Genomic DNA, 12,209 nt, shown 5'->3' on the forward strand with positions numbered 1-12,209 from the left:
TAATAATAATAATAATAATAATAATATAGTAATATTATAGTCACCACTCACAACAACTACAACTACAACTACAGACGCCGCTCGCCGCCGCTACCGCTAAAAGCTACCACGATCACCGCTACCGCTACTACCACTACCAGTGTTGACCGATCGGGTTTCCGAGAAACGCCGCCGTCTGGAGAACAAAAAATGAATTATTATGTACGGCCTGTCCACCCGGATCCGGTATCGTTTCTACGTTCACGCCAGCGGTGCGGCGAATCCGTTTCGGAATCGTCACGATAACGGGATCGGACGATGATAACCAATCGGACACATACTATAGGTCCTTTCGCCGTTCGCAAGTGGTGGTACATGTGATTTGTCGCGTTTCCACGTTAACAACCGAAGTGGCGAGATATTATACCGTCTCCGTTCGAATACCGTCGCCGTTCGCATAGCAATTAATAATAATAATACCTATTATAATATTATATTATTATACTGGTACACGCGTGCATTCGAGACCACGTAATTATTATTTTTATTTTCCCGTTGTCGGTGTGCCCGAGCCCGTTATCCCACAGTCCGCCTAGTCCGACCTCCAACGTTTTTGGTAAATTTATTTTTATTTTTATCTATGATAGTTTCACAATATACATTTTAGTAATAATTCGTCTACGGAATTCATGACGTTATCAGGTTACTCTATTATAGTATATTTTAATAGTGACGACCGTATCACTTTAACTGTCCTTGTATATAGAGGCTGCCGAATACCGTTTCTTATTTATTAGATTATTTATTTTGTGTTCATTATTTTTTTTTTTATATATACAATTTTCTCAGAACTTAGAAGAAATCATGGCTGATCTGGATAATTTTTTTGCAAAGAAAGACCGTAAGAAAACTAAAGGCCAAAAATTTGCCACCTCCTCGGATAATATGGCCACCGGACAAGAAGAGTTACAAAAAAAACAAGACAAACAGAAAAAGGAGAGATCCGAAAGATCTCTGACGATTCAAAATAATTATGCTACCGATAATGACAGCAAAACTTCTTCCAAAAAGGTATCAATCAATTTCAATGTTCTCTAACTATTCAAACCATATTATGCAATATAATAAAATATTTATTGCATACCTACCTACCTACCTGCCTATTATTTATTTAAAATACCTTTCAGTCATTTATAATTTGGTAATATACCTATCTTTTTTGGGATTAAGTACCATTGTCGTGTAAATATTAAATTTAGTCTAGTAGGTTAGGTCATTTTATTATAACTATTATCAGTGTTGGGGAAGTTACTTTTTTTTAGAATTAAATTACATTACATTCCTTTTCAAAATTGTAACTAAATTACTCTTAAGTTACTTTTTCAAAATAACATTTATTATTTCCAATAGGCAATAAGAAAAATATCACAGTCAAGAATTTTTAATTTATAAATAAAAATATTAAATACTTAAATGATATTATATTATAATATTCACATATATATAATATATATTGATATAAACATATCAATAATTTTTGATAATATTAAAAGAAAAAAAAGGTAACTATTAGTTTTGTAACATTACTATCTAAAAGTAATTTCATTACAGTAACTTGTAACTTAAGTTACTCCCCGACAGTGACTATTATACATTTGTAGTTACTCTAATTCCTAGAAATTAGCTTAATTGGTTAACTATGCAATTCTTATGATCAATCATAATTTTTGGAAATTTTAACAATATTAATAATACTAAATAAAAACATATGATGATAGGTACTTTTATTATTATCTATTATCGTTAATAAATGGTATATTATTAAGAATCAGCTACTTCTTTTCCTATGCCCCTTACAAAGCATAACAGTTGAACATATGTGACATACCTATTTATGTTAGATAGATTAGGTACTGCATGTTGCTGCATTGTTATGTCTGTGTTTAGGGTAAACAACTCAAAAATATACATATCCAAGAAAAATTTATGTTATTTTTCTTAAGATTCAAGTTAACCATGCCTCAACTTTAGCATAAACACATTAGAATTTACATTAAAATATTTTTTTGAAAACTTTTTCCGATAGTTGGAAGAAGAATGGAATGAATACCAAGAAGAAATAAAAGACTATACAACACTTAAAATGCAACATTTGACAGCTGACTGTCCTTCTAACTTAACGGAAAACAACGAAAAAGATGATGACATAGAATTTGAAGAAAACGAAGCAGGAGAAATGGTGCCAAAACGGAAAAATGCAGGACCTTGGAAAGTAAACGAACCTGAACTACCTCCACCACCAAAAGGTAACTTTTTATTTTTTACCCATTGAATTCTAATATTATATTTTGAGGGGGTATGATAAATTTAGAGTAAACTGTACTTTAAACATTATGATAGTTTTTAAGTTAGTATGTTGGTATATTTAATTCAAAGGCTTTGTATCCAAAATATTTATTTTATTTTTTGATTTTATATTAGACGTATTTGGGTTTTAATTACTGGAATAAATATGCAAACAAATGTCTGGGTACTCATAATTATTATTATTACTTATTTGGTTAATATAATGTTGATACAGTTTTAGAGTAATTCAAGAAAAACTTTAATTGAAAACTATGTAGGAACAACATTTTTATATTATTAGATATTTTTAAGAATAATATTATTTAATTTCATAAGATATTAACTGATATACTATACCACTGAATAAATAGATGAAACAAGCATAATAAATAAAATAAAATACTACTTACATTATAATGATAACTGGTAAAATTGAATAATTAACACCAATTAATTGTAAAATTATTGTAAACAGTAATTATAATTAAATAACTAATTACATAATTAAAGGAACTTAAAAAATTCATTCAATATTAGGTACATGTTATCACATTATATTTTCAAAATAAAAAATGTTATAAGTTAACCAGAAATTTAAGTATTAAACAAACTATAGGTTACAGATAAAGATAGTATACTAGCTTGCTAACTGCTCTTATCGATAATCGAGAGATTTTATAGCTACCATTTTTAAAAAGGACGACTAAACATCTATATCTAGAGTCCAGATTTATATTATGTTAAAACGTTTGAAATATAACTTTTATATGCAGCTAAATTGATTAAATGTTCCCAAAAAATTTATAATACTAACTAACAATCAAAAAATAAAAATAATATCTCAAAACTGTATTATTCATTATTTAATTTAATTAAACATGCAATAGTTAGGTATGATTATTGATTATGAATTTATAATTTATCATTATTTATATAATTATTTTTTATTTTACATAGTCGTATCATATAACTTATATGCAATACAATATAAACAAAAAAAAATATATATATTATACAATGTTTTTCAAGGAATGTGCAATAATATATTTTCTAAATTTTCTGGAGTAAAGTTAGTACAGTGTTCAAAGATTATCGTATTATATATGCTGAATGATCTCCGACAGATGATATTGGAGCATTTTTCAGGTCTGTGGCCATACTAGAAGATAAACCTTGAGAAAGTGTCACACTGTTGTTTCTGGACAAGACTTTTACAATATGTTCCATTAATTTAAATCCTTCATTTTTTTGCTTGTAGCATTTTATTTTTTATTATAGCATACTTTAGTATATAAACATATTGATTTATGATGAAAAATGTAGGTACTATAGGAAATTATCAAATTGGTGACCATAAATTAAAAACTCAAAAATATTTCTTTAATATGTACCATAAACTGAAATAATCTCTGTAGTCATAAATATGCACTAATATGCAAAAAAACTTTTTTTGACAGATCCTACTAGTTATGAAATGCAAACATTTCTTATTCCCATTAAACTGGATAAGGGGATTGGAAGCGGCGATTTATTAAGGGGTTGTGTATAGGCAATTTCATCATTTATACGCGTTACGCATGTATGTATGTGTTAGTAGTAAATTATCATTAGTGTGTGTGAATTCGTTCGGGATTGCTCATACAACGTCGGTATTTGTCGTGGTTATGGTAAACGATCGCTGCACACCGTGTTCTTATCTACACACGCTGTATGGATGTTATTCTTATAACTGTTATATATATATATATAGTGAATTACTCATCACATTATTTATTTTTGTATACTCACGTAATATTATTATTCAACAGCCGCGGGCCGTGGATGTGTACTAATACCACTATTGACAAACGATATACCTAAAGCAGCGAGAAACTGTAAATATGCCGCGTTACGAAAAAGATTTTAGTTATTTTGACGTACCTAACAATATTTATAACAATAACTTTTGAGTGTACCTAGCCAATTTTTTATTTTTTTACTCTAAAAATGTTTTCGTTGACAAAAAAAATGTAAAATTGATAATAATTTTTATTTCTATTGTTTTATTTATCTTACATTGAACTGTTTATTGGAGATTGTCCACAGCATTTTCTTTATGATAGTAATAAAAACATTATAAAATAAAATAAATGATAACTATTACTAAAAAATATAAGAATACAAGTTGACATGATGAATATGGCAAAATATGACTTGAAATTTACATAATACTATAAATATACCTATAAAGAATATAAATGGTCAAAAACTAAAAAGTATAATACCTACTGCAAGTGCAATGATTTAAAATTGTTTGTCATTTTCGTCAATATAAGTTGTACATTTTAATAATTATATTATATTAATATTTAGTTGCGGAAAAATTATTTCTAGTACCATATGACCAAGGTAAAATTCTGACAAAGGCATTTCCATATTGTTCAACCAAAATAAATCATCCCGTTCAATTTTATCAACACACATACCTATGTAACACATATAGGTGTATTTCTTATAAATGTCAAAAATATTTATAAAATTAAAATTATGTGATAAATTTACCTTTTGGGGTCCAAACCACAAAATAACAATATTTTTTTTTGGTTATATGGAGTTGACCCTGTATTTGATAAAAATAATCGTGATTTACATACATCATATTAAAACCAATAGGTACATGAGCTACACCTGTGGACGCCCATGAGTATATTTAAACTATATCATATAAAATGAGAAATAAAACACGGCTATAATTTAATTATTTATAAGTGTATTGACTAAAAAAGTAAAATAACTTACTGTATCAGATTTGGAATTCAATCGCCATTTTAGTAGTGCTGCGGTATTGCCTTTATGTTTTTTTAATTTAGACACGAAATTTTTTTTTTTGTAGTTTTCCATGCCGATTATTTAATGTTTAAAAATTATTTTGGTATTAAATAAAATAATGCAAAATAAAGCAAAAAATTGTACAACAGTCGATGTAAAAATCAAATAGCCAAATGATTAGAGATACTGTTTAGGTCCCGCCACGAGCGCATATGATTGTATAATACACGTTTACCACGAGTATATGGTTATTACGAGTTATCAGCTATAACGAGTAAAATAAAGCTAACTTGACTAACGATCTTCCGGTTACTACGAACAAGTACCTGCAAGATACGAACTATTTTCGTATTTAGGTAAGGTAATTCAGGTAATTGACATATATTATCTTTAGTTGTGTAGATATATGGATTACTTATTAATAATAAACATTATTCTTACAAATTCTGGAGTTCATAAAAATTACAAATAGCGTCAGTAAGTTCAAAGTTGTGTGTAGACGTTCCACCATGTTGCGTCGTCAGTTTACGTTGACGAATGGACGAAATAACGGGCGTACCTATACTATGTCGCGAAATCAGTTTCAATACCGTCTATAAGGGCGGTTACACATGCACGTATTTGCACGAGCGATAATTAGATATTATATATAGATAAAAAAATATGTATGCGATAGTCGGGTTCTATATTATTGTTTTATGTTTATCAACATAATTATGTTATAATTGCGTGTGCCGGTCTCCGCGCGGATGTAACACTCTCACGCGCACGCACATGTCACCTAATTGGCTACTGTTTGAAATCGGCACAAAATCGTACTTCCAACGTACCGATCGATCTATTGATGCGACAAGAAATCTGAAAACAGATTTGGATTCGTCGCAAAATGTTCTACAAATCGACTTTCCCACATTTTTGAAATTTCGTGCTAAGAATATCGAAAAATTAACTTTTGATGATTTTTAGGTTTCTAATTTGCCCAAAGCCAATTTATTGGATTTTGGGGAAAAAAATCAAAAAATTGGGAAAGTCGATCTAAAGTAGACTTGACCACGAATTCAAAACTGTTTTTAGATTCCTTATCGCATCAATAGATCGATCGGTACGTTGGAACTAGAAAACGTCTAAATTGCTATGCTAATAACGTGTGTTAGACAGAGAAAGAAAATCGCCGCTTCCAATCCCCTTAAAAATATATTTTTTCATAAAAATCCAGACTCTAAAATTAACATAGAATACTATGCCATATTATTACATATATATTTTATATGCATTTAAATATTATTTAAGCACCTATTCATAATTATTATGACATATATAACCAAGCAAGTTTTTTTCGTATGGCGCTATATCCGTGAGTAGGCACGAAGGCCTATTTGGCAGAATTTCTATTGGGGCACCCGTAGGTTTCTGCCATGCCTCAGAGTGGTGGATGGCGGCACTTGTTCTCCAGACACCGTGACTTGCCCGTAGAAAAATCTTGCCCAATGGTCGAGGATCGAACCCCCCGGTACGGCTGAGCCACAGCCGATGCGTTAGACCGCTCGACCACCTCGTCCCCTTACCAAATAAGTTGATACTTACAAATAAATTACACCTTGTCTAGCCCACCTCTATTAGAACAACCAAAAGCACAGTTTGAAATTGGCACTATAAATTTTTAAAATACATTTTAAAAAATTAAATCAATGGAAAATTTAGTATTTTAGAATATAACATAATATTATTGTTGATGTCCTTTTTAAAGATCGCAACTTGATAAATTTCGGACTTTAATTTACTATCATAGTTAGCAATCTAATTCATTATCCACATAGATAAGATACATTGACTTTTTAAGTATCCGAGTATACAGCTTATTTTATACTTTGTTATAAATTATTTATCTTATTGTGTGAGGTAAGATAAACAGTAATGCTGGTTATTTATTATCTTTTAATAAATATGACTAATAAACATATGGTTTTACATTATTAACTAATAAAAATAATATTATATTAACAGAATTATGATTAACAGAGTTTTGAATGATAAAACATTCAAATTATATAAGAGATAAATTTGCTCTAGTTTTAGAAATTAAAAGTTAAATGTATTATTGTGAATTTAAACTTTGTCATATTTATCTGTAGGACAGAGAACAAAATAATGCCAGTGTGGCGTCCTCTTAATCAAATCTCTATATATCTTAAGATAATTTCCAGTGTTATTGACTAACTTTAAACACTATTGAACTAATTGAAGAAATTGTGTAGTATAATTTAATTTAAATTATCTTAGATGCTGCTCCTCCAGTAGTTGCTGAAGTACAGAAAAAAGCATATGTTCCTCCAGCTCAACGTAACAATTTTCAAGGTAAACTGTTAATTTAATTTTTCACTTTAAGTAATAAAATTTTTTAATTAATCATATGTTATTTAGGCGGACATAGAAGCGCACCAAGAAATAAAACTAGCTTAGATGTTAAAAATGAAGAAATGTTTCCTACTCTTCAAGGAAATAGTAATCCTAAAAGAACTATAGCACCTACTGCCAGAAAAGTTGAAACTCCAGCATGGGCCAAGTATCAATGATTAAAAGTTATAATGAACATGCACATAAATATTATCTTTTAAAAAAATTTCTAAAAAAATGCATCATTAAATTATTTTTTTTTTAAATGTTCATAAAATGTTATTCATGATGATATCATCACAATTAATCATGGAATTATGTTTTTGTTCATTTGTCTTAAATATTAATCGAAATTGAAACTGTGATCAAACTTCTATATATATCATAATATTTTTAAGTGATATACTATTTTGTTAATCTCATTTATTATGATTATGAGTTGTAGATTCATATACAATTTTATAACAACAAAATTATTCCGAAAACTCTGAAAACATATTTCCGTATAGTATATTTATGTCATATTTATAATAGCATTAAAAAAATTGCGCGGGCACAACTCATTAAAAATGTATTATTATATTATATAATACTATATTAATTGTGTTGAAATTGTCTAATTCAAGTGCTTAAAATATTTTGAGTTCTGTATCATAAAAGCTTACAAAAATATATCATAGTATAAGTGTTTAATTTGTTAATATAAAGTTATATATAACTATCAAGATTACTGATAACATTCATTCTTTGAACTAGTATATTTTTTGAAAAAACTTTCATTTTAAAAAACCCAAGAAATTGAAACTAATATAAAATCCACGTAGATAAAATTTTTCATTGCCTTGCTATTTTTAAAATGGATTACTTAATATACCTTATTTTATATCTTATTATATAAACTTTTCTGATTATAATGCTACACATCCTCATTTATTTTAATTTCTAATTCTAAAATAAATAACTTGTTTTAAGCGTTGTAATAATTTGATAAATTGTTATTAATGTATTATTATTAAATAAATTGTTGATACATTGCACAATGAATAATTAGATCAATTCAATTATTATATATTTGTTTGTTATTTTCTCAAATAATCCTAAAAAATTCAGAAAATCAAAAACAAACATTGAAGGAAGTGTTATCTGTGATTATACTTCAATTAATATAATCTATGCCAATAATAGTTTTCCAATTATTATATAATGATTACTATAAACCTGTGGCAGTATAGCAAGTAAAAACCTTTTTATGGTTCAGCAAGACAAGTCTATGAATGATGAGTGGATAGGGCTACCGGGAAATTGAGAAACTCTGTTATATATGTATAGTTTTATGGATTATGAATTAGTAACTATGTAACATTATTAACACAATTTTATGAAAAATTACTAACATTATATTCAATTTAGTGTTGGCTTTTTTAATCACACAATTATGTATGGTTTAACTTGTTGTAACTAAGGTAAGTGTTAAGTACTGTGTTTATTCAGCTCCCTAAGTACCCTAAAAGCTATAATATAATAATAATATGTTCAAAAATGAATTGGTGGAAAATATTTTACTGAAACATTTTTTAGTCGAATAATATTTCATATAAACGGTTAGTTATTATTATAAAATTAAGAAAAGTCGTCATATTTTTGGTTTTATGGTAAATCGCCCACTTTAACCCAACCCAGTAGGATTTTATAAAAAAGGTTTTTTCCACCCCTGATAAAGGCTATACTTTTACGAGTTTGTTGTAGCACTTAGACCATAGTATAAAATGTATAATGAATATAAAGTATACCCAATGATAATACTGCGTAGGTATATTTTATAAGAGGACGACGAATTACCCACGCATGTGTTGTCTTCGTAGTCTTACAAGTGACTAATATGGCAAATTTACGATCAGCAGATCACGTTTAGCTGTGTTAATTTAAAAATTAATGTGAATTGACCTCTCATAAAATTTAAAGGTAAGAAAACAATCTGTGTTCGTATGTGGGATTTTTTACGACAGTTCAAATTTTTTGCAAGTTTTATGTTTATAAGTATAATATAGTCTAAATTGAAAATGCTCATAGCACACATAAATATAATTACTTAAAAACTGAAATATTATAAAAAAAAACATACGAATAAAAATAATGTTCTTATCTTTAAATTTTATACGAAGTCAATTCACTTAATATTTAAATTAACGGATCTAAACGTGATCTGCTGAGCGTAAATTTGTCAAGTTACGTGCTTGTAAGACGGAGGAAACATATATACGGCGTCCTCTTAAAGTCTTAAGGGACAATTATTTATATAGTTTAAATAGGCATATAGTATATATGATAGATAGCGTCAAGGAAGTATTAGAAGAAATTGGAGGAGACTGGGAACAGGCATACAATAGAGAACAATGGAAGGAATTAGTTTTGGCGGCCAAGAGTCTAAATGGCTCGTAAAAAGCCTAAAAAAAAAAAAAAAAAAAAAAATAGGCAACAAGCAGAATATACTCAGGTTAAGTCACACGTATACATTAGCCTATGCCACATATTATGTAAATAATATTTATTATCTATATGTATATGTGCCTTATGCTACGCGGTATGCTCAAAAACTAGCGCTAAATAGAACAAACCGACGAAAACACAGTTCATGTTGAGCATACTCTTTATTTCTTCTACAGTTCTAATACGTATTGTGGTGTAGTGTGTGGACAGTCTTATAAAAGATACTTTTGAAATTTATTGTATTAAAGTACAGATACAAATACACCCATTCAGGAAGTATTTCAAATACCTACCTACCTACTATATTAATTTTACTTTTTACTAGTCAGTTCTTCGCCTAGGTAATTAACATTATTTATAATATTTATTAGGTACTAATGTAATCAATTTATAATTAAATTTTGTAATTACTAATTTAAAATTGCTATGTTACATTCAATTAGGTATTATTAAAATTAATATTTGTACCATGTTCTCAAATGTACATTGAAAAATAAAAATAAATAAAACTTCCTTGTTATATAATGGAAATTCTTTGATTATTAAGTAAACAATTGCAGTTAATGAAATATTAAAATCTTGTAATAATCACATTCACAAACGAACCAAACATCGGCAATAGGAAATCGCAGTCAACATTTATGAACGAAAAATATTATAAATAAAATATTACGTATAACAATTTAAAAAAAATAAAAAAAATATGTGACAACTAATTATTTGTGTTTAAATTTTCAAAAGTATTTGATAAAATAAAATTTGGGAAATTATAGTTCGTAGGAATTCAAATTTACTACTCACGATAGGTAGTCACGAAAATAAAAACGAGAATATAATTTATGGGAATGTAAAAATCAGTACTTAATTTGTTCATGCTAAAAAATAATACACAGGAAAGTAAAATTCAGGAATATGCTACCCCTATACAAAACTATTATTCCTATTATCCCTTATTTTCTGATATTTAAATTCTTATCAATTATTTTCACATCTAAAATTTTCCTAATATCTAAATCTATGTGTAATATTTTCCTGTATATTTAATTTACTGATTTTTAATTCTTGAGTATTATTTTAGATTTTGAGCGGAGCGATGAATGTATTGATTTTACAATGATTGACATGTACATTTTTAGTGTCTGTTATCGAAATAATGCTTTGATTTTCAACTTATTTAGTAGGTAGCTTTTCCGGCTAGAAAGTAAATCTAGTTGGTGCATTGGAGAAGTCAAATTTTGAAATTCCCGCAGTAGTTTCAAAAGCACAAGGAAAAAAAATATATTAAGGAAAAACTGGAATTTTTACGCAAAATCAATTTTTGAGAAAATCGAGTTTTGAAATTGGTATAACCAGTGGCGTTTAGTCCGTTTAGACAAGATACAAATGGGGTGGGTGTTTTTTTTTTTTTAATAAATACCTATTGTGTTTCATATAACTGTACAGATACCCTTAGTAAAACATAATATATTATTTGTAACTTTTAGTTTTGGATGGGTGATGGGTGTAAAAAAATTAACTTTGCCCCACATGATGGAAAAAGGGATCTGCACGCCACTGGGTATAGCTCTAAAGACTAAAACAAATAACCGTATGTGTCCTATGGCTTATAGCTTATACACATGAAGTTTCCACTGAATGTTTTTAGTGGCATATGTGTAACAGGTAGTCTTGAAAATATTTAGGTAATCGAGATAACACGGTGGTGCACTGAAGGTAGGTAGTCGATATAACACATATGTACCTTGATTTAGTTGTTATAGACAAATTTTCAAACTTTTTAGTTGAATTATTTTATAAATGACAGTAAAATTTTATTCGTTTGATTAAAAAGCTTCAAAATTTTATTCAAGGCTCTTAATATTGTTACAATGTTAGTTAAAAAATATTAAAATACATAGGCGCGTTTATTTTTTATAATCATTTAATAAATTTCAAATGTTGACAAAATTAATTAAATTGAAAATTTACAAATTCTTTAGTAGTCAAAAATTTAAATAACGTTTAAATTGTACAGCTAAGAATTAAAAATTTATAAGAAGGTTCCACGCAAGTATTTAATTCTGTAACGAAAAAATCTAAAAACTGAACATAGGTAGATACACAGTTTTTGTTTTTAGTTATTTTAAGTTCAAATTTGGATGAAATTACGTCATATTAAATAACCAAGAATAACAATTTTAGATATATTGCTGTAA

At 27.9% G+C, this 12,209-nt stretch overlaps 1 protein-coding gene and 1 long non-coding RNA gene across 3 annotated transcripts; one reads left to right on the plus strand and one right to left on the minus strand.

Annotated features, from left to right (window-relative positions):
* Positions 1–238: 238 nt before the first annotated feature.
* Positions 239–8,574, plus strand: LOC107168406 (protein CDV3 homolog). 2 transcript variants are annotated; one of them, XM_015517809.2, is made up of 5 exons: positions 239–595; positions 836–1,050; positions 2,066–2,285; positions 7,414–7,488; positions 7,555–8,574. In XM_015517809.2, exons 2-5 carry the CDS (start codon positions 844–846, stop codon positions 7,704–7,706), a joined length of 654 nt encoding a protein of 217 aa, XP_015373295.1. In that variant the 5' UTR covers positions 239–595; positions 836–843; the 3' UTR covers positions 7,707–8,574. The 2 variants fall into 2 exon arrangements, with proteins under 2 accessions (XP_015373295.1, XP_015373294.1); XM_015517808.2 differs by having other exon boundaries at positions 251–595; positions 829–1,050.
* Positions 4,487–5,427, minus strand: LOC149060703 (uncharacterized). The gene is made up of 3 exons (XR_016191345.1): positions 5,104–5,427; positions 4,867–5,019; positions 4,487–4,790 (listed from the first exon to the last, which is right to left on the minus strand). It is a non-coding gene; the product is annotated as an uncharacterized LOC149060703 (long non-coding RNA).
* Positions 8,575–12,209: the final 3,635 nt, after the last annotated feature.

The sequence above is a fragment of the Diuraphis noxia genome, unplaced genomic scaffold (assembly GCF_037042655.1).
Source record: "Diuraphis noxia isolate RWA-SAM2 unplaced genomic scaffold, SU_Dnox_SAM2 contig0001, whole genome shotgun sequence".
Classification (NCBI taxonomy): Eukaryota; Metazoa; Arthropoda; class Insecta; order Hemiptera; family Aphididae; genus Diuraphis; species Diuraphis noxia.